Genomic DNA, 23,601 nt, shown 5'->3' on the forward strand with positions numbered 1-23,601 from the left:
TTCTTCCATTTCCCAGTTTTGCCTTGACTGGGAACCATTGATGTTGTCTGTCTGTAAAGATGTACAAATATTAAGCAAAATGTACATGTAAGTAAATTGTCTTGGTATGGATTAATGTGCCTTTCTGAAAGTAAAGCTGCTGTAAGTTATTAGTTATTATATTTATTTTTGTGTTAAATAGCTCTACATTCCAACAACCATCAGGTTTACATGAGACACAAATGAAGACACTTTCATCAGCAGCTGTGTCGATTACATTGCTATAAACAAATTTTCATCCATGTTACTTGTCAAAATGTTGTGCATACTATTCAGGGATATTTGCAGACAACAGAGTCGTCCGGGTAATGACATTTTATAATATGCTTTTAGTAAAAAAAAATACCTAGATTTAAAAAAAAGAAAATAATGTATATAATGTCTGTGTGTCATCCATCGGAGACAATAACACAACAGCCTGGCTTCCTTTGTTCCTGATCCTTGTTCTCACTGGGTAGAGAACGCTATGATCATCTGCAGCGTATCATAGAGCTCCAGCATGTCTCAAATTAAAACTAAACTAGAGAATCTAGTCAGGAGGAAAACTTGTGGAAAACTCACATACACTTTCATCAAAATAACAAATGCACATACAAATGCACAGTTTCCACCTTTGCATTGCTCTATGGCAGTGTTTCTCAACCTGGGGTCTGGGGGGCCCCAGGGGTCGTAGAAAAATGGGGAATATTTTAATTATTTCATCGACTAGAAGTCTACAGTATGGACAGTTAATAACTACATCCCCACAGACAGGGACCACTGAGAAAACATCTTATCAAGTGCAGGTCAAAGGCCTTATGTGGAAGAAGTTTGACAACTGCTCCATGGCATGGCTCCAAAACCTGAAGGCTTGCTCTCTGGTGGATAGCAAGTGCCACAATAAATTAATATAGGAACACAAATTCCCAACGGAGTATTTCAATAAATTCTAAATCTTTGCAAACGTTATCATTTTGTAGACTTGTCCAACACAATGACGTCATCTGATACTTTTATTTTGAAAAACGCTGTCCGGACGTGGCGCTTCGCATTTGGCATGCGCATACAGAGGAAGAAAAGCAGCAGTGTTTAACCGACGGCATTAAATTGTAAACATTAGCAACCTGGGCGACTTCTCCGGGCCGTTGGGATGGAAATATAAGGTAAAGCCCGTCTTCAGCGTGTCTTATTGTTTGTCGGCTGTCACTGCTAACAGTGTGAACACACGCCACTTCGGAAGCGTTGACGTTAACTTAGTTAACATTAGCATTATAGTTTCTGACCTGGTGCCTGCTGAGACAGACTCTCAGGCGGCCACACATACCCTAGACATTTCGGCTAAATGTCTTCATTTTTGTTAAACTTGGTTTTCTTTGGTTGTATCACTTCTCTGACTGTATTGTGTTAAGATGTGGATGTGGATGCCCAACCTCAGTGCTAGCGAGAGCACATAGCGTTCCCACACATCCTCGGGAAACACGTTAGCTAGCTAGCTAGCTCATTGATTTGTTGTAGTTCTGCGCAAATGAAATCGGCCTGGAAGCACGCGCACTTTTTTTATTGAACTAACGTGTCTCTGCCACTGCTACCGATAAAGCTCAGTGGACATTAATACCAGTAGAAATTGGGATTAACGTTGGCTCACTAGCTAGCTGACGTTGTATCCGGATCTGTCTATCTGCTGAAAATGCTAACAACAAACAGTTAGCCCATCTTAACGACATGATAGTGATGCGAGGAATGCAGTTTGAAACGAGTCCCTCTCAGGGAGCCACCGTGTGCTAGCACTGTGTGAGGGGGTAGCACTGACATTGGGGGGGGTTTCACACCAAGCTGACGTTAATAGTAATTGAACATCCGAGTCGCAGCCTGGCTCATCTCATGCAACAGTATCCGTTTTGGCGTCCTGGTTTCCCACTAATGCATCCTGATCTGTGATAAGGTTAATAACGCTTGTGTCATGTGATCTGAAAACTACCAGCAGAAGTCCACCTGGCTGCAGCAGCCTGTGACAGCTGATTCTCAAACCCACAACCTGTTTCAACAACAAGTGCAGATGTCAACGTTTACAGTACAACAGGAGAAGAGGGCTCTGATTAACCCATGAACACACCCTAAAGGAAGCTGAGTTGTGTACTGAACTCTTTCTCTTAGCCCAAACACAACAGCAACCACAGTTAAGTTGTATGGAAATACTGCACATCAAAGAGCTGAGTACAAATAACACAGTAACACACTGAGTCACCAGGGCTGTCTGCAGCTCGGTGCAAGAGGAAACAAAAAAGTCACTTATTTTGAAAGCTGTAAGGATTTAACAGTAGCTCATGAGTTAGTAGGCAGCTGTCACAGCTTTACTGACGTAGCTGTTGTTTGACTGTGTCAGCATGCAGTTTGACACTAATTGTTTATCATATGTGTTTGCTATTTGAATGGCAGCAACCCTAACACTGCTTCGGCTAACATTGTACATCTGATATACAACAGCTGGTACACTGTCGAAACTTGTGCTTTCTGCTCCACATGTGCGAGTATGTAGACGTAAAATAGACCACTAGGTCACTGGGCGTACCAAACCGACTGATTTAGGACTAATAAATTACACCCCTACTTGCAAAAAATTGGGACCTTGTGGTGTAAATTGATTTTGTGAGTACTGTGTCAGAGGACTGTACTCGAATCTGGGCCTGCGTTATATCGAAATGTGTTTTACAATGTATCCAACTCCAAAAGCAGAAGCATCACTACATAATTATAGTCTCTACATGGCCACAGAGTTAATGTAACACATGTTTTATACACTGTCAGCAAAACTGTACATCATAAAGAGTGCTACGATATGGTAAATACCTCATATTGCTATTATATTGACAGATATTACGAGCGCGGTTTTGTCACATTTGACCTTCATCCAAAAATGTCAGCTTCTGCGATTTTCATATTGCACATTGGGATTTTGATAATAAATGAAGTTTGATTAATTGTGCAGCCCTAATCATACATTTCACAATGGGTTCTTATTGCAGGGCGATGACAATTGATTGCAATAGAACAGGTGTACAAAGGAACTGTACAGGTGTGTCTAATAAACTGGTGACTCAGTGTAAGGGAGCACATCGATCTGATCTCAGTCTTGCTGAGAGATCAAATTCTGAAAAGTATCAGGGCGAGTTTGTGGCCTAACCTACAGTGAAAAAGCAGTCGGTGTGCCCTCACAGGAAGAGTTGAAGCCTTTTCATAAGCACACGGAGCACGTTTCTCAAAAGTAAACATAAAGCCAGATATTAAAAACTAAATGTACAACATGTGAAAGACACACTGCTACGTTCACATGCAATTTCTAAACTTCTCCTGTTACATTTGTTGACTTTGTAGGTAAACTCAAGGTGTGGGACCAAACATTGTTCTTCAGTGCATGGACGCAAAGCCAATGCGCAGGTAGGTGTGGTATTGAATGTGAAACATGTGAAAGAATGTTTGTATGATCCTTCAGCAGAATGAATAATCTGCGAGTATTGTTTCCAGACTCTTTCTAGACTGTTAAAAAGAGCGGTCCTCAGATTTATTGTCTCTGTGGCGGGTGTTTACTGTCCATCTAGGCTGAAAGAGGTCAATCTTTTACACTGAGGAGGGAAAGATGTCTAACCATCCACTACAATAATGGAAAAGAACTTGTGTGAACCCCCAATGACTCAGTGGCACCCGTCCTGTTATGTCACCACATAAGCTCATCTACAAGGCAGACAAATCCCTTCTGTACACAGGTTGCCTTTGATCAAAGACTGGGGGCTATACTCAACGACTAGTCTTATGCCTCCAACCCCCAGAGGACTGGGTGGATCTGATCCCAGCCCTTTTGCATGGCTAAACCTTCAATTTAAGCCTGTGGTCAGTGTGTGTGTCCTCTGACATGTTAATGGCCAATAGAGAGTTAGGTGGAGGGATGATGTTGAGCAGGAGTTCTGAACCGTTCTTTTCATGGTCCGAGAAACACACACATTTTAAAAATAATCAAGTGCCATTGCAATTAGGGGGAACCACCAACTCTAGGTCCACAACTCAAAGCTAAAAATAGCACTTAATGGATTCCCTTGCACGATACTCGGAGAAAGAGACAGACGTGGTGATTTACTGGAAGATTTTGTGCTCATTTAGTAAGCAGCTCACAAATACTTACCTTTTGTATAAAGTAACTGTAAGGGATGAGCTTGTAGATTGTATATTTAATGCAGTATATCATTCACATGAAGTTAGCAGGAGAAAGGCAAACTCCTGCTAACTGGCTTTGTTGTTCCAAACCAAAACAAATAGAAAATTTAGCAATGTATGCTCGACTCCTATATCAGCCTACATTAATCTCGTGTTTTAACTGTCAGACCCATGTTTTTATGCCTGTAAGGTGAAAACATCACATTTCTGCACAGTCATAGACAGTAAAAGTGTAAAAATCCTAGCGCACCGCAGGGTTTCTGTCGGGCTGCTGACAGCGCTGTTAGTTTTGTGGTTGGGTCATTTTGAGACAAGACTGCGTTTGTAACGTTCACACCCTGCCCTGCTGCTGCTTCTGCACTGCTCTGTGTACACCACCTATGATCCAGTATGCAACTTCCACAGGTGTGATGTAGAAACTTAAAGCCACCAGTGCACATACTTTAGAAAACTTCAGAAATGAGCAACATTTGCATATTCAGATATTCTGGAAGTTTTAATGAGGTAGAAGGAGGAGATGTCTTTTCAAGGATTTTAATGTGGAAATGATACATTTGTTTGCAGGAACAACATATCAGACACACATTATTGTTCCAAGCAGATTTTACATTTCTGGAGGGCGATCTTTAAGTAAATATGTAACATTATGGGTACACCACTTCCCTGACTTTTCTCTTCATCATCATGTGGAATGTGTTTTCATCTCTCTAACAACACAAAACACGTTTCTTACACCAAAAACTTAGACATTGTGGAGAATGTGGCCAAATACACTGCTTTGATTGGATTTGCTGACATCACGATAGGTACGGTGCACAGTGAGGGTCACATTAGTTTCAGCCGATGCACATTAAACACAGTGATGTAAACACGACCCTACCCTGTGACCAAATCATTAACCCCAATTCATCATTCTGGCAAACCCAAAATTTACCTGCATTTGGGGCTTGATGGAAGCTAATTTTGGACCCTGTTACCATAGTAATAGTCTCCAAGTGAACACATAATTTCTTCTTCCCATAATGAATACACCACATGTTGTGGTAGATGTGTCCAGATGATGGGGGGGGGGTGTTGGCTGGTAGTGGGAACATGATCTGAAGCGATTCAACGTCCCAGAACCAAAATGGTCCTGTAGCCACTGCTCTACAACACGTAGGGTACGCTGGGTGAACTGACCGGCGTAGATAAGTTTACACTGGCTGTCTAGTGCCAATGACCCAACTATATTTGGTTCAGCTGACACCCACAGACTGAGACAGGTCAGGTGTGTGTAATGATGAGGGGGGCTTTGGATTCGTTGGTACACTACATATATCAACATATATAATGTATTCAGAAGAACACCACCATGTCTAAAGTACCTGATTGGATTAAAGCAAAAAGAAAAGAAGAAACATAGTTCAATAGAAAGTTTTTCTTGGCTACTGCACTGTTTGTGATCTACATCCTACACAAATGTTTCCAAGTGTAAACTGAGGATATATTTACTCTCTTAATCGTTGCCCATCTGGTTGATGTTTAGGGCCACCAGCGCACGCCAAGACGCCACTGGAATGGACATTACCAGCCGCTGTACTCTGGGGGACCCCAACAAGCTCCCTGAAGGGGTCCCCCAGCCCGCGCGCATGCCCTACGTCTCAGACAAACACCCGCGGCAGACCCTTGAGGTGATCAACCTTCTGAGAAAACACCGGGAGCTCTGCGACGTGGTGCTGGTGGTGGGCGCCAAGAAGATTTACGCTCACCGCGTGATCCTGTCCGCCTGCAGCCCCTACTTCAGGTACCAAGCTGTGTGTTCAGCTCACGTTTGGAAATGAATCCACCGGCACATGAGTTAACATCAGAGCGCAGGGGGAGTATGTTTGTGTTGATGTTGTTGTCCATGTTCTCTTCAGGGCGATGTTCACTGGAGAGCTGGCAGAGAGCAGGCAGACCGAAGTGGTAATCCGCGACATCGATGAGAGAGCCATGGAGCTGCTCATTGACTTTGCCTACACCTCACAGGTAACAACAGCAGCCGTGGACACTGTTATTGATATTCAGCTTTAGGGATTGGTGGTGTGTTATAGTGGTGGAATATTTTACAGTGTAAAAAAACAAATCTGTGCAAATGAATTGAGATTCTCTGTGTGTAATCACGGTGGTTTCACTCAGTCAGTTTACAGGATAAAACTGCATCTTAAATATAAAAGAACCCACAGCACCCTCATTGAAAGTTGAAGAGAAGGAGCTGCAGGGTTCCACAGCTGAGATGAGAGAAACTCCACAGACAACAAGTCTCGCTCAAGTGGCTCACCAGCAGCAGCTTTCATTGCTATACGAGTATGTGAAGCAGTCTCAGATATCCTGACCTCCCCCAATCCTAGGTGACTGTAGAGGAAGGAAATGTCCAGACGCTGCTCCCTGCCGCCTGCCTTCTCCAGCTGGCTGAGATCCAGGAGGCCTGCTGCGAGTTCCTCAAGAGACAGCTGGATCCCTCCAACTGTCTGGGCATCAGGGCCTTCGCAGACACGCACTCCTGCCGCGAGCTGCTCCGCATCGCAGACAAGTTCACCCAGCACAATTTTCAGGAGGTAAGAAGTCACATTTTGTACCTTGCAATAACCATACAGGTACATTTAGATGCAAGAAGATGAACGCTCACACACTGCTGTCAGAGTTGGGCTGTGTTCACATGGATTCAGGCAGACAGACAGCACATTCCTCACAGCGCAGGAAAAACACACAGTCCCACAGAATGGCAGGACGGCAAAACAAAACACGCTATGATATGTTGCTATGGTGATGTAACGTTTACAAAGAATGGAATAAATATGTTAAATAAAATGATTGTGTATATTATTTGAGGTCATTTGTTAATTATTAGTGTCACATCCAGAGTGCCCATGTTTATTCGTTCTGTGAGGGGAGCTATGCAACCTCTGGTTTTAAATACCCCTGCAGAGGAAGTTTACCATCCTGCTCTCATCCACCAACATCACATCCGGTTTGCCATTTGCCATTTGCCGTTTGCCTGATTCAATGTGAATGCAACATTACTCTCTTCCTTGTCTTTAGTCTTTGCTGTGCATGCATGTGTGTGCATGTGTGTTTGTAAAAACATAGTTAAAAGCTCTGGAATCTGGTTACTGCAGGAACATAGCACTAACACGGACCCTTAAACTGCTAACCTCGCTTACAGGAATCATGCGGAATCGAGCACAAGTCTGTGTTTACACACAACCTAATGTGATCAGCAGGAAGTCATGTCACACGCTCACTGTTTAGTTGCTTTGTTGTCTGCATCTTCCTCCAGCACTGTTTACCTTTTTCCTATCCTCAGGCTGTGTGCACACAGTGACCAGTACAGTTGTTGGTGCCATCGCGGGTTTGACAGAATAGTTTCGTATGGATTGTAAATATGGAAGAAGCCCAGACAGTCTGTTGAATAATTCTAGTCTAGATCAGTTGGAGAAGTGTGACCTGAGTTTTGTGCTGACACAGCACAGAAGAAGAGGGGAGCTGACACAGCATCACATTTACAAGTGTCTTCACAGCACTCTGCTTTTCAGAATAAATGGTGTGTGTGTGTGTGTGTGTGTGTGTGTGTGTGTGTGTGTGTGTGTGTGTGTGTTGATGCCGATTTGGTAAAAACTGATGGGACACTTTTGTTACTGTATTAGTCCCCTGTTATTATACGGACATCTTGCCATGTGCAGCTAGCTATAGGTCAATAATAATTAATTAGCACATAGATATTTGAAACCATTCAGAATCCTTCATCCAGAGACTTTAATTTTGACAGGCAGTTTGTGAGTCGGTAGAGAAGGGCAAACAGGCTTCAGTTACACAGACGATCTTCTTATCTTTCATCTGACTCTTGTCTTTGCTGCCTCCGGTAATGATTGAGAGGTTTCTGACTTTCTGACAAACCACAGATTATGTGACTAACGCATATAGACTCACTCTTCCTGTAATTTGTTTTTGTTGATGTTCTCCTATTGGCAGAATCTGTTGACTATTCACAGACACATCATGTTAGAGGTGAGTTGAGTCTGTTGTCATCCAGAAAGCGTTCATAGTGGTTACATATACTTCATTTTGAATACACAAAGTAGGAATCTACATTTCATAATTATTATAATTATAAAATACAAAACAATTACAGAACACTAGTTCAGGGTGTCCATGGAGTCTCCAGTGAATTGATTTTTAGACCTTAAATGTCTTTAAATGATTTTGACAGGTCTTAAAAATTGATTGTATAGATGAAGTACATTTACTTATCAACAGTATTGAATTCTACTGCATTATACTGTACTGAAAAATATAGGACATAATATTTTATGAAATTATACAAAAGCATGTTTTTAGTTTTCAGTCCTTTTTTAGGGTCTTTGCAACTGATGATAATATGATAAATTGTTTAATATTGAAACTGATATTAGGATATTTTTGGAAAAAGCCTTAAATGTAAGCTGCTGAAACGTGCAAACCCTGTATTAGTGCATATAGCCTAAATGGAATGGTTACATAGTCACCGCAGCTGAACAGAACCTCCACAGCCGGGATCTATCCACACTGCTGTTTTCACTTCCATGGTCCGATTAGACTTCTGGATACAGGAGGCAGACTGATGGCTTTGGATGGAAAATGCATCGCCTTATTTTTCAGATAGTGACTGAATGTGATGGACAGTACAAACACTGTTCTATTTTAGTTGCAAAAACAATGGAATTGTAGCTCCAACATATATGGAGGAGTGGTATCGTGAATGTTCCTGTCCATATAGGCTTGGTAGAGACACATTCAGCCACATTCTGCATTCTTTCTAAATTCAGTGAAGGTTTTTTAGTTGTGCTGAAAACACTGGAAACTAATCTGCATTGATAAACAGTTGTAGGGCTGCAGTGATCGGCGGATTAATAGAATAGACTTTTGATCAAAGGATTGTTTTAGATGATTTTGATAGCTAACCTTTGCAATAGACATTTTCCAGGCAGCTACTTCAACTTGGCATAGCAGGGACAGCACAGGTGGGACTAATTAACGTTAATGAGCGTGTTCTGGTTAAGCCTCCCAGTCAGTCGTACTCTGCTTAATACCAGAGCCCTGGAACTGCTCAAGCTAAATAACATGCAGCCAGTGTTATTAATGCTATTAAGTCTACCTGTGCTTCTCTTGCTATTTAATGTCAAGATGTCTTTCAACACACAGGATTTGTAGAGCAGGATTTTTAGGTGCTGTGTGTCACAATGAACTTAAAATGCTCAAAGAAAAAGGAAGACAATCAGCAGTGTGATGACATTGTAGTGATGGCGTGGTTTTGACACCCGATGGATTCAGTGTGTGAGGAGAACTGGCTGTTCTGTCTTTGTGGCAGAGCTGCTGACTGACTGTTCTGCTCTGCCGCTTAGGTAATGGAAAGTGAAGAGTTCATGCTGCTGCCTGCCAACCAGTTGATAGACATCATTTCCAGCGATGAGCTCAACGTGCGGAGCGAGGAGCAGGTTTTCAACGCAGTGATGGCCTGGGTGAAATACAGCATCCAGGAACGCAGACCGCAGCTTCCCCAGGTCTGTAGAAATACTCCTCCTGCTTGTGTTGGCAGTATTGTTCTTGGTGTACAATCCAGCCGTACTTCAGACTTCTGTGGTAGCAGGAGAAGACTTTGGGACTGACGTGGATTTCCTGTGCCCTGTAGGTCCTGCAGCACGTCCGTCTGCCGCTGCTCAGCCCCAAGTTCCTGGTGGGCACCGTCGGGTCAGACCCTCTCATTAAGAGTGACGAGGAGTGCAGGTGAGTGCTGTTTGCTAGTCAACCGTTTAAATGTTTTTGGTGGCAAAATGCTGCTGCAAGACATTCCTGAACTTTTTCTTTCTTTTTTTCTATTTTCTTCTAAATGTTGAGCTACAAATACTGAGAGAGAAACATTGACCTTTTTATATGATGATGAGACAGTGATGTACAGTCAGCATTCTCCAGTCTAGGGCTGCACAGTTAACTGAAATATTAACAAAATCACTGTATGGCCATTGCAATATGCAAATTAAAACACAATATATGTAAAATGTTTTGATAATGGTAAAATGATATAAAACAGCATTATAATGACATACTCTAGTTCTGCAGAGATGCCCTGGTTTTACAAATCTTATTCTACATATTCAAGATGTAGATTTGTTTGATACAGACCGCCCAAAAACCCTAACCCTAACCCACATCATTATGATTTTATTTTTCATTTATAATATTTATTGTTTTATTAGAAAATTCAATTTGTGATGCAATAATTATCATTCCAACACTAATTGTGAATCTGATTGCATCTCAATATCTGTCAACATAATGGCAATATGATGTGGTAGTATGATTACCATATTGTGCAGCCCTAATAAAGTCCCAAAATCAAAAGTGCAGAATGAATGGCCTATTAAAAAATAATATATACTATATTACTGGATTATATTGATGCATTAATGTGTTTATCACTTTAATGTTGCAGCTTGTAACTGTGGAGCTAATTTTGATTATGTTATACTATAATAATACATAATCATTTATTAGTTGATTAATCTGAAAAGTAACTAGTAACTGAAGTTATCAAATAAAAGTGGTGGAGTAAAAAGTACAATATTTGCTGTACTTGAGTAAGTGTACTTAGTTACAATCCACCACTGGTTATTCTAAATTCTGACACAAAGATTATTATTACTGAAAATGTGTATCGGTTCCTTGATTACTCATAACCAGTATCTGTATTGGCCCTGAAAAAAACATATTGGGCAATCTCTAATACGTACACCTTGATTTATGATTGACATACATTCATCATACCCTTCTCCTGTTGTTTCAGAGACCTGGTTGACGAGGCTAAGAATTACCTGCTGCTGCCACAGGAGAGGCCATTGATGCAGGGCCCCAGAACCCGGCCCAGGAAACCCATCCGCTGTGGAGAAGTGCTCTTTGCAGGTCAGTACCTTCAGGCAGTAAGTTAAAACCAGGGCTTCCCTCGCATCAGATAAGTAGACGTGTAGTAATCTGTGTGGAGGATTGTTAAAAAGTTCCCCTGTGTCTCCTCGTCTTGTAGTCGGAGGCTGGTGCAGCGGTGACGCCATTTCCAGCGTGGAGCGCTACGACCCACAGACCAACGAGTGGCGGATGGTGGCGTCGATGAGTAAACGGCGATGCGGAGTCGGTGTCAGCGTTCTGGATGACTTGCTGTACGCAGTGGGAGGTCATGACGGCTCGTCGTACCTCAACTCGGTGGAAAGGTCTGGCATCATCAGTCAAGCTTCATCCGGAGAGTTCATGCCCCTGTCTTTCTGTTTTGCTAAATAAAAAACAAAAGATATAGCTGCTAGTTACTCTTTCATCTCTCCTGTCCAGATATGATCCTAAGACCAACCAGTGGAGCAGTGATGTGGCCCCCACTAGCACTTGTCGGACCAGTGTGGGAGTGGCTGTCCTCGGTGGTTATCTGTATGCTGTAGGAGGACAGGATGGGGTTTCCTGTCTCAACATTGTAGAACGGTATCTGTCAGAACACACTTACTTACACGCAGATTTCACACAGATGTTGTACAACTTGCTGTATTGACTCTTTGAATGCCAAAGTAATGCAATGTATAAGCTCTATCTAATAGAACTGCATCCTTCTTATGCTTCAGGTATGATCCTAAGGAGAACAAATGGACCCGTGTGGCCTCCATGAGCACCAGGCGACTGGGTGTAGCTGTGGCTGTGCTGGGGGGGTTCCTGTACGCTGTAGGAGGGTCTGATGGGACGTCACCATTAAATACAGGTATTGGACTGAGTCAGGCAATAAGCACAGTCTTAAATTGACCCAGAGCTGTGACAAGAATGATGGTTAGGTAGAAAGGTAGAAACCTGTTAGAATTAGTTAGAGGTTTGTGGAAGTTAATGTTTATATGCAATTACTAATCATAATGCAGGTAAACGATTAAAAAGTGATAGTTTCTTTGCTAATTGATACAGTGACACAAAAGATAATATTGCAATACTCAAGTGTATCAGTATTCCTACAGCCCTAACTGAGCTGAACTGAACTAACTGAAGACTGTGTCATCTGAGACTGGTAATGGCTGCTTTGGGTAGGCAACTAAATATTCAGGGTTTCCATCTTTTTGTGTGCTATTTGAAAATAATGGTTTGAAACATCTGAGGGCAAAGTTTTCATAGAGTGTCAGAGAGTGTGAGACACAATGCAGGGTGGGGCCGTGCATTCAGAACTGCAGCTCAATGGGACATTAGTTGGGAAGAGAATAGTGCTGTTAAAGATCACCACGAAAGATGGAAGTAAAAGTAACCATAGACCTATTTCAGCTGTCTGTCCACTATGTGGTTAGTTTGCTGTTAAAATGTTAACTGTAATCATCTTCTTTTTCTTTTTCTTTCTCTCCATCTCAGTGGAGCGCTACAACCCTCAAGAGAACCGCTGGCACACGGTGTCCCCCATGGGAACCAGGAGGAAGCACCTTGGCTGCGCGGTCTACCAGGACATGATTTACTCTGTCGGAGGGAGGGACGACACCACAGAGCTGAGCAGTGCAGAGCGATACAACCCCAGGACCAACCAGTGGTCTCCTGTAGTGGCCATGACGTCCAGACGGAGCGGGGTCAGTGCGTGTGTGTCTGTGTGCGTGTGTGTCTGTGTGCGTGTGTGTTTTTTTGCATTGGTTTAAAGCACTGAGATGGTTATCAAAGCTCAATCTGTGTGAGGCTGAAGTGTGCTGGTGTGTGTCTGTAGGTGGGTCTGGCTGTGGTGAACGGTCAGCTGATGGCAGTGGGGGGCTTCGATGGGACGACGTATCTTAAAACTATAGAAGTCTACGACCCCGATGCCAACACGTGGAGGTAAGTGCTACTGTAAAAGGATGACTCAGTATGTGTACATAAATGTGTTCAGATTGAATGTTACTGCAGCTGTAATGATATCCGTGCAGAATAATAAGTCAATGGGGCAACTGGTGTGCTCTGTAGTCTGTACAATATCAATCTGTTCAATATGATTCAGCCCTTTTTAACCTGGAGATATTGGACACAGCAAGATTTCATGTACATCTTCTCTCTAATACATGCTACAACTTACTGTCTCTCCAAACATGTTTCTATTAAGTGATGTTTAGTAATGATTAGTAAGATTATTAGCTTTGCATTACTATATTACCCTGTTTACTACAGCACCGGCTTAAAATAAAGGTGCAGCTTTCCATTTGCTGTGGCTAATTTTACATAGTAATTGGGATTCAACTAACAAGTATTTTAAATATCGATTAATTGGCCGATCATTTTCTAGATTTCTTTTCTATATAGTGAAAAATGCCCGTCCCAGTTTCTCCAAGTCCAAGGTGAAGTCTTTTGTCAGTCCAAAACCCAGAGATTTTCAGTTTAATGTGATATAAAGGTATAGAGAAAATCAGTAAAATCTCCAGGCTGAAAACAGCATCTCCCTCCATTTTTGCATAGAAAATGACTGATGATCAATATAGTTGGCGATTATTTTCCTGTACTTGTTGAGGTAATTGACAATGTATGTAATTCACATTGGCAGTTGACTTTCTGCTGTGTGAACCTTTTAGTATCACATGCCCATTCACAGACTACACCTGTTTGCATACAGTGGGGGTTACAGCTGCCTTCATTTTTCTTTTTCTTTTTTTATTCCAAATCCAGAAATAAAACTTGCAGTCTTAGGTCCAACATACAATTCATCCATCACCATTTTTACTGTGTATTCAGAATGTAGTTGTTTATGAGTTGTGATTTTATGAGAGTAAGTCACTTAACGCAACTTGTCAGATTAGGAATAGAAAAAAACTGTCAACAGCTTTCATAATAAGTACTTTCTGTTTCTGGAAAGAGATTTCTACAGAATTTTGTTGTTTGAAGTTGTCGAATTTTGCAATATGCTTTTTTTTGACTCGTCTGTAAAGCATATTGATATCACTATTGACAACTATGGGTGAACAAATATTGGATTGGATATTTAGCTGTAGGGCAGTATGGCCTCGGATTTATATACTTGTTTTTCCTAAAATTTCAATATGAATGCTTCTGAAGGGGTAAAACACTGGTATGGCAACTGCATGGTACTCAAAGTACTCCAACTGGACTACCAGAGATGTTTTTAGGACCATTTATTGTGCAAAAAGAATGTGTTTTGATTTGTGGTAATAGAAAAGATTGCTCGTCTTACCGCCCTTTGCAACCACTGCCGTCCAACATTATTAGAAGATTATTGTTTTCTGCTTGTCTGACTTTTTAAACCCAAGCCACGTCCATGTAATGAGAGTCAGTGTTGTGCATGAAAGTGCTTAAAGAAATAATAAAAGTAAAGACAAGACATAATAGACTGAGATTCTAATGGCACATCTCCTGGCGGGGTAGATTTAGAAGTCAATCCATGCCACAACAAATCAACCTGACTTAATTAGACTGAGTGATATCACATACACTCGAGAAGAGACTTTTTAAGTACAGGCCAACTAATCTCCTTCATAGAATCCCCAATTCATTTTCACTTTCTCAGTCTAGCTTGTCTTCCTCTGAGTACCAGAACAACTGAGCATAGAACTGAACTCTTCCTTCCTCATCATTTGACTCTCACTCACTCTTTTCAGGTTGTACGGAGGAATGAACTACCGCCGGCTAGGTGGAGGGGTGGGCGTCATTAAAATGACTCACTGTGAATCCCACATATGGTAACACCAACCCCCTCTCCCAACCCCACACACACGCTCTCACACACCCCTCATCACGCTGCAATGGATGCCTCTTTTCACCGACTCTCGTGCCTCCAAAAGAGACGCTGTAATTCACGCGAGGATGAGAAAGACGTGGGGGGAGACGAGACGGAAAGAGGAACTTTGAACTCTAGTTCATCCCCAACCCCCCTCTGAGGTCATTATTAACTTTGGAGTAACCTGGCTGTCTTCATTGATTGACCGCTGTCACCCTGAAGTGCACTGAGAGCAGACATCTACCGAGTACCATTAAACTTCCAGTTTGGAGAGGTCGGTCCTTCTCCTGCAACCTCCCCATGCTCATCCTCCAGGCCTCGCGCTCTGGGACATCTGATTTGGCTGGAACTCATCTTGGGGGAGATTAGCTCACATTTCTAAAGTGTTCATCGTGTCACTGGAAGAGGGGACTGAAAGTCTGTCACCTTCCCGTGTTCTTGAATGCTAGCCCCTAAATCCTGGCTACTGACCACCGCCCTCAACGAGTTAAAACAGCCAGTGGACCAGCGAACCTTCTGTTCAGTGTGTGAGATTGATTATTTCCTAAAGACATTGCATACTGTCTGTCAGAGGTAAATCTCTCATTGTTTTTCTACTCTGCTTTAGGCTTCGAAGCGAACATCTCAACTTATGTCTAACGTCTCTAGGCTTCATGTGTAGCATTAAACAGTAGAGAGCTGTCAGGCAGTTCTCTCCTGAAAGTCTGCGTTTAGGCTGGACACCCAGAGAGGAAAAACAATTAATATCACCAATAATGGTCACCAGGGAAGATGGATTTCATTACAAGGACATGTGTGAGGAAGTCCCTGCTGTCTGTTACCGGATGCTGTCTGTTACGAAACTTAACCCCTCAGTAGGAAGAACTCGAATCATCCAATCGTGTCGCTGGTTTATTGTTGGCTCCAGTGCTGAAACCTAAAGGCCTCACTATGCTTCAGACTAACTCAAGGCTTTGCATTATCAGATGTAATTATGGACTGAGTCCATTATCTGACGGCTTGTTGGCGGCTGATATCTCAGCCACAGATATACTGTGCATCCCCAGTTTATCCCTGTTATGCCAAATGGCAGAGGTCTGCTGTCATAACGTACACATGGCTACATCTCACTGCCTCTCCCATCTCAAGACCCGCCCCTTTTTGCCGTCCAATAACTTTCTCCGTTCCTGTACCTACAAATGTTATGTGCTAGACTTGTAGGATTGATGAAAATGAGCTATTATTTAGCTCACATTAGCTCCCAGATTTAACTACGTAACGATTGATGAAAGTTACAAAACGTTGCACTTATTTTAGACACTGTTAGATGATAGAACAAGTGATTCGTTTGAAGCATACTGAGACCATATCAGTGTCATATACTGTGTTTAATAATACGCAACAAGCTTTACCTCAGAAGTGGGAACTTGTAGGAGCTTTAAAGGATAATGCTGCCAGTGTTCTATATTTCTGTGATTGTCAATGAATCTCATGAAAAGATCCAAACCAACAATGCGTCTGTCCTTCAGTAGCTTTCCTACCCTGTCTGTGGTACTCAGACACAAATCTCTTCATACCTACTGTAGTCTTACATTTTAAAAAGCATATATTTTCATTTTTTAAAAAGGGCTCCGTAATTTCTCCACACAGCTGGGCACTGCAATTCTTAGACAATGACAACAGGAGGAGACTATTTTTAGTGCGGATTAAGGTGTGTGTGTGTGTGTGTGTGTGTGTGTGTGTGTGTGTGTGTGTGTGTGTGTGTGTGGGTGTGTGTGGGTGTGTGGGTGGGTGTGGGTGTGTGTGGGTGTGTGGGTGGGTGTGGGTGTGGTAATGAAGGAACCTGTCACTCAGTGCATTGTGGTTCATTTGAATAGTTTTTGGACAGAAATGGAGCGCTATGGCGCAGGAGGGAGGGAGGGAGGGAGAAGATCAACCAGGCTGTGATACACACACAATACTTGTTAGTAGATACATAAATTGTTGGTTTTGGTCTTTTAATGACACTAAGAAAACGTTTTAAAGTGAATTGTAGTCATTTGAAAGTAATCCTAAATGCTGTCTGTTGTACTCTGGAGATTTGAGAATGAAATCTAATACAAACATACTGCTTTTAAAATCCTAGATTACCTTCCCTTTTTCCACAAAAAGTGGGAAATTGTGTGTTTATAGCCTGGGTCGTAACACTAACATTGCACTTATTAAAGTGTTGGCACTCAATACTGGAGCCAGCAATCTACTGTGGACGATTTTAGTATAACTTCCTTCACCAAAGTCGAGTTATAAGAGAAATCTGATGTCGTTTTTTCCTAAATGCAACCGTCAGAGGGGCCGCAGCAAGGCTCAAGCTCATAATGCAAGAAATAAGTTCAGTGTCGCATTAAAAATTCCAGCTCAGTAAATATTTTATGTCAGAACCGACACAATTTTTCAGACCTCCATTTGAGATACTCATCGCCTCTGGGTGATAGATTTACTACAGCTTAGGCAGCACCGAGGCCCCGGTTCAGTTCAGAAATGTTAATAGAAACTGTTGGACTGTCAGTCATTTATATTGCATAGGACAGAACTCTAGCCAAAGGATGTTTTTGGAGTACATTAAACTTGAGGATTTACGTTTTTTACTAAGTTACATAACATTGGAGAGCTGTTTTCTCATTTAAATGGAGGAGAATGCTTTACATTTCAAAGTCTGACCTGTGTCCTGCAACAAAGTCACTGTAGTTTTCATGACGGCAGACTAGGACAAATGCAGTAAAGTAGATTTATCCCTGTTTGTTATCAAAAGAACGGGCCACACTGATATAATTCTCAAGCGTATATGCATTGGTAAAGTAACAACCCCCTCTGTAGTAATCAGTGATTGATAGTTTTGGTTTTTGTTATGGAGGTGCTTTTTATTCAGCACAGGGTAATGGCACCACCTGCTGGAGGACAGTTACAGTGCAGCACGGATTCTAATTGGTCCATGGTCGAATAACTGATCTCAGCTCAGTGTGAAACAGAGGTGGAGACGGACACAGTTTGAGTAGATGGTGAAATTGATTTGGATGAATCTTATCAGAATTTATTGCACTGTGATTATCTTTTTTTTTTTTTCTTAATTATATTTTATATGGGTGTTCATCTTTCCAGATATGGGGAAGAAAAATGTAAAGTCATTATAGATCAACTTGGGAATCAGACATTTCAGGCCTCACGCTGAGAATGACGGATTTATTTCACAGGTGCAACACAACGTGTTTGGACGTGCTTTACGTCACACACAGTTCATCACAGTTCTGCACTTTAAACTGTGTGTGGAACAAACGCAGCGCTGCGACGGCAGGCTGTTATGCATCAGTTTAACCACGTTTTCATGAGCAAGCAGGTCCTAACCTGAATATTGGTGTTAATTTTCAATAATGTGGCAGTTGTAGGTTTTTGTTGGGTTTAGTTTTCTATGCTGTAGTGGGAGATTTCAAGCGGCAGGCTCACTGTTTGATGATGTAGTCGTGCGGAATTGTTATGTTGAAAAGTTTTTCTTTTTGGTTTTTGTTTTGCAGTCAAACATGCTGACACTTGTTTGAAATGTTGAATCTGGCCATTTCATGCAGTTTTCTGAAATGTTGACATTGGCCAAAGGCTCCGCTGCTTGTGGTAAACGCCTATTATCAATATTATCACCGGTTTGTTGAACAGTAAATGTTGCAGAGTAGCCAACTGTGTATGCCTGCTTCTTGAAAACTCTCCCAAGAATATGTTACTACTTTTCACTGCCACAGAATTGCTAGGAAATCCCACTCAGTTTACGAGTCCATGCGCAGTATCGCTGGTTCTGGACGACCCTTGTTACTGTGAGGGCCATGTTTTGTGCCGATGCATTTTCCAGATGATCCTATGAGTTTTTAAATGATTTCTTTAGTTTATAAAGTAGAGAGGTTTCCTTCACTCACAAAGACACAGGTAATCCTTCAATTTATCAGAAAAAAATCCTGGTTTTTATTGGGCAGCCACAGGATTTGAACCTGTGATATTCGGTATTAAGTGTTCCTCCAAAAATCCCCTTACTGCTCTCATTTTACCAGAACTGATCGATATCTTTTTTTTTTTACCATATTCTGCTCTACTCTGAAATGTCTGACCGGTAACTCGGTAACCGGTCGATAATTGAGTAAACAAATATTTATTTGGTCCGTCCTAGACCAGGGATACTGTATTTGGTTTCCCGAGCTGAGTGGAGTTTCCTATAATCATGTAAGCTACTAATGATGCATTGTGATAGTGATGAACAGAAGTTCAGTCAGTAGCCTATATTCAGATATCTTGTTTTGAGTAGCCACTGTGCAGTATGTCCAACATGTGACCCAAACATGGCTGGTGTTTTGTTTTCATGTATCAAACAGCTGTGATCACTACAGCAGCTCTGGACTCACCATGTTCACTATGACAAGGATTAAACTTTTCTCCTGGAAACAAACCGGTGTGACTTTGATTCTGTAAGATCGACAGTACGATGGAATTTAGGGGAGCAGAGAAATCAATTCAAAGAAGGAAACACAAACCAGGACGTCTATCCCCTGTTTGTTTGTAACAGAGTACTCCGATAATGTGTTCATTAATAATAGCCTAAGTCTAATAATCTGTTTTTGCTTCTATACGAGCCTTTATTTAATGTATGTTTTCTTCTCCCACTACAACCTCCACTGTGGCTCTCGTAAATGCCATCAGTGCTGTGTTTACGAATGAATTTAAATGCTCCACATCACTTATCTTCTCTTTTCGACAGCACTTTAAATGACCACCTTTTTAGATGTTTTGTTTTCTGAAACAGCAAGACACACGAGCTACCCTGTATCAGAACAGAAAGTGAGTGTTTGTGTTGTATTAACAGTTTGATTTTATACCTGCCACAGTTAGAGCTGTGTTTTCCTCGTGCACCATCTGTGCTTGAAGACACCGTGAAGTTCAAATCCAAGTTATCAGTGTGAGAAGCAAATGGGGAAACATAGTGTTTTATTACATCCAGTGTTCACCGCATGTCTGGACCAGTGGAAAGCAGAGTGTTATACTTTTAATCACCACCCTATAATCCCTGCGAGAGGTGTACGTTTTCACACCATATACCACCTGAGCCCTGGTGCTGTGCCCTTAAACTACTAGGGTTTCTTTTGTTTTGGTCTATAGATGCCTTTTGCTCTCACAGAATTGATTCTCTGTTGCGTTGAGCAGAATAGAGCGACAGCAGAGGACTTTGATTTGGTTACAGATCAGTAGCTTGCTTTATGTCTCCAAACTGCTGAAGGGATTTTTGTCCAAATGTCAGAAGAGAAGAAAGATGGATGTTCAGTCACAGTCAGTCAGCTAGCAAACAGAAAACGCTGTCTTCCCCACAACTGGAGCCAGACCTTTCAGAAATGATGCCCCTGGGGGAAAATTGAGTTTTTTTGTTATAATTTATTTTTTTCTCTTAAAACTTTTTTTGTTATGCGACGACAGAGGAGAGAAGTTTGTTGTCAGTCATAGAAGTTACTCACACAAGTGGCAGATTTCTCTCTCTGCTACACAGCAGTGCATCATTTTCAGGGGGCCAGGTATTAGCCGCCTCCGGCCCATATATAGTCTGCAGTTTGGGGTGAGAACCTCTTAGCAGCACCATGGACTAGTACAACGCTGTGGAATCGTCTACCATGCTTCTGGTAAGCATACATCCTGGTTTTAGGTCACTGGTGGGCCAGAGGAGCTGCCCCCCCGTGAGTCTTCATTTTCACATCAGTGTACAAAACACTTTGAAGGTCTGGTTTGCAAAGAGTGAACAAATATCTCCCAAAAGAGATCCATCTGGATGCGTTACAGCTTGCAGTGATATACCCATATGACAGCTGAGCTTAAGAATACTCCTGGGAGCTTAAATCACCTATCCATTGCTGAAGACATCAGGACCAACCACGGGGAAAGTTTCCCAGCAGCCTGCTGGATTAACGTCTCCACTTTTCAGCATGAAAAAGCTGCTACAGCCATAAAGAATAACAGGGAGACGCGTTAACTGTCCACAAGCACGTCCATTCAGCAAATACACTGTCATAAACACTGTCACCGACAGTAACACGCACAGTGGGTCAAATGTATGGTGTCAGAACATGAGGATGCTGGTGAGCCGTACACATGAATAACATGTTTAATTTCTTACACCTTAGATGAGGAAGTGGCAGATTAGCTCACTAGGTGTGCCTATAATGAGCAGACTTAAAGGATGGGTTAACATTTTTTTTCAAGTCTATCTTAAGACAATGTCTGCTTGTTCATGTGTACAATAAAAGAGTTATTGGTGCCTGGTACTGATATGTTTGCAATAAGCCAATAAATGATTTGATTTTTAATAAATTAAAAAGATAGATTTAAATGTGATTTTGCGTACATTAACCATGTGATATACGTGTATTTGTATTATTAAAGATTACTTTCAATATTGTGGTATTGATTTCAACCGCATGTCTGGACCAGTGGAAAGCAGAGTGTTATACTTTTAATCACCACCCTATAATCCCTGCGAGAGGTGTAAGTTTTCACACACCATATACCACCTGAGTCCAAACTCACTACATTGGCAACAGCAAAAAGCATTTTTTTTTTTTTTGTCTCTATCTTGACTTTGTCTCTCTCATATGGATCTGTTTCTTGACTCAAACCTCTGACTTGACTCTGCTCCGACTAGTCCTGGTCTTGCATTTGTCTTGGACTGGACAAAAGTTGTCTTGACTACAGCACTGGGAGAGGGAAGTGTGGACTTGCCAGGAGATGGAGCTGGAGCTTGAATAACACTGACATAATACAAGTTGCAACAACCTTGCTTACCTGGCCCCAGATAACTGACAGAAAATGGATAGATGGAACTATTTAGTTATCTTATTGCTTCTGTCAGAGAGTAGAAAGTAAAGTCATTTCATCATTTTGGATGAAGCTATATATTTTAGGGGAAAAAAAACAGTGCAGGGGCCTATCGTATTAAATCCTGTAAAAAATCTTTCATGGCTTGCCTGAATAGCTTACATGCACACGTACTTATCACCTGTAGTCATTAACTAAACCACACTATATGGGAGAATGTAGACAACAAGCATAGGAAGAGGATAACTCAGGCTGTTTTATTTTACACAGACTTCTTCTTTTTGTTGCGTGGTGGAGGCTGTGCTTGGTCGGAGTGGGAGCAGTGAACAGTGAAATGCCAATAGCCTCTCTATAAGTTCTGCTGCTCCCTCAAGGCACCCAAGGGTAAACGGACACCAGACACACCTACAAAACACACACTCGGAAGTCAAGAGATAAACTTCCTGCACACACATCTCTGCCCCACCTTTTCTCCCTTTCCCATCTCTTTCTCTTTTTAGTGTCTCATAAATGTACACTGAGCGAATGTCTACAGGCTATTCTTTAGTGAACAATCTCCTGCTCACTGCATCTGTCCCAGAAGACACACCCTTACTCTAAAATATATACTAAACCATGAAAACTTTGCTCCAGGCAAGAGTCCAAACAATTTGAAATGCACTTATATTGGTTTGTGTCTCAGCTGGAGCTCGCTTCTGCTCCAGTAAGTATACTGTATGTGTGTGTCACTGGGGTTTTTACAGCATCTCTCTGACAGTTATAACCTAAGTGTTGAGTCAGATATACAGCTCGCTGTTACGGACCAGCTCCTCCACAGAGAATACATTAGAACAAAAGGTGTGCTGTGAAGAGGGTGGAGGTTATGTTTACTCATCTGGCTGGTTATATAGTATATATGTATACAATAAATTGCACCCAACAAGTATAAGATGCAGCATTACTGGCCTCAAAAAGTGTTTGCTTGATCTCTTGCCAAAGTACAGCAGTAAAGGTTTGTTTTATGTCTCCATTGTGCTAAAGTGAATTTAGCTTTGTGATATGGAGAACATATTTATAACATTTGGAAAAAATACTGGCATCTAAATGGAATATATAATTAATAATTCTGTGTCTCATTGACATCCAACTGAAATCACATTGCAGTCAAAACTAATAAAAACTTAATTTATTAATTGTTTTATTAAAAGTGAAAAGAAATTAACTGTGTAGTATACATATTTATAAATGAATACATTTCAGTTACCCTCACGACTTCAAACAGTTTACAATACCTGCATAGCCCAGTCTCTAAGTCAATAGCTAAGAAATCCAACTGGAATAATCTACCTGTAAATATTCGGTCTATATCACCTGTTTAAAAATGTCATGTCTTCTTATTTTAGGATCAATTATACATATTAGCTGACTCATAACCATTCCACCACTTTGTTACACCTTGCCTTGGTATTCTGAATCCCTGTCGGAGCGGGAGAAAGTTCAAATCTCCATACAACGGATGGAGGGGAAACTTTTGAAAAGCTCTCATGTTTGAGCACCAATGACATTACTGGCCACTTAAACTATGTGTTGCAGTCTGTACTTGTCATGTGTCAAGAAATTACCAAGAAACAGGACTTCAAATGAATGTTCATTTTGCTCTCTCCCTGCTGGATGTGAAAATAGGCAACTGTGTGCTAACACTGACATAATATCACCTTATGAAGATGATATGGCAAATGAGGATGCTGGTGAGGTGTATACACCTGCAGCCTTCAGTAAGACATGTAAAACATGTTTCATTTTGCAGA

At 41.6% G+C, this 23,601-nt stretch overlaps 1 protein-coding gene and 1 long non-coding RNA gene across 4 annotated transcripts in view; both read left to right on the plus strand.

The window, feature by feature from the left end:
- The window catches only part of LOC127363785 (uncharacterized), a 52,049-nt gene extending 32,643 nt beyond the window's left edge, over positions 1–19,406 (plus strand). The window contains exon 2 of the long non-coding RNA XR_007884941.1: positions 16,659–19,406. This is a non-coding gene — a long non-coding RNA (uncharacterized LOC127363785). The remainder of the gene's footprint in view (positions 1–16,658) is intronic.
- klhl20 (kelch-like family member 20) lies at positions 1,069–19,406 on the plus strand. 3 transcript variants are annotated; one of them, XM_051400643.1, is made up of 15 exons: positions 1,069–1,181; positions 2,000–2,146; positions 3,391–3,453; positions 5,750–6,007; positions 6,123–6,231; positions 6,594–6,800; positions 9,624–9,782; positions 9,911–10,005; positions 11,063–11,178; positions 11,297–11,480; positions 11,596–11,739; positions 11,877–12,010; positions 12,637–12,845; positions 12,977–13,083; positions 14,850–19,406. In XM_051400643.1, the coding sequence occupies exons 3-15, from the start codon at positions 3,431–3,433 to the stop codon at positions 14,932–14,934; spliced, it is 1,830 nt and encodes a 609-aa protein (XP_051256603.1). In that variant the 5' UTR covers positions 1,069–1,181; positions 2,000–2,146; positions 3,391–3,430; the 3' UTR covers positions 14,935–19,406. The 3 variants fall into 3 exon arrangements, with proteins under 3 accessions (XP_051256603.1, XP_051256610.1, XP_051256592.1); XM_051400650.1 differs by having other exon boundaries at positions 2,003–2,146; XM_051400632.1 differs by lacking the exon at positions 2,000–2,146.
- Positions 19,407–23,601: the final 4,195 nt, after the last annotated feature.

The sequence above is a fragment of the Dicentrarchus labrax genome, unplaced genomic scaffold (assembly GCF_905237075.1).
Source record: "Dicentrarchus labrax unplaced genomic scaffold, dlabrax2021, whole genome shotgun sequence".
Classification (NCBI taxonomy): Eukaryota; Metazoa; Chordata; class Actinopteri; family Moronidae; genus Dicentrarchus; species Dicentrarchus labrax.

What these genes read in the sequence shown, in the direction of transcription:
- klhl20 (XM_051400643.1), top strand. Translation starts at nt 3,431, where the DNA reads ATGGACGCAAAGCCAATGCGCAG. An exon ending in GCAGACCGCAGCTTCCCCAG is followed by an intron (nt 9,783 to 9,910) that starts GTCTGTAGAAAT and finishes TGTGCCCTGTAG; the next exon opens with GTCCTGCAGCACGTCCGTCT. An exon ending in AAGAGTGACGAGGAGTGCAG is followed by an intron (nt 10,006 to 11,062) that starts GTGAGTGCTGTT and finishes CTGTTGTTTCAG; the next exon opens with AGACCTGGTTGACGAGGCTA.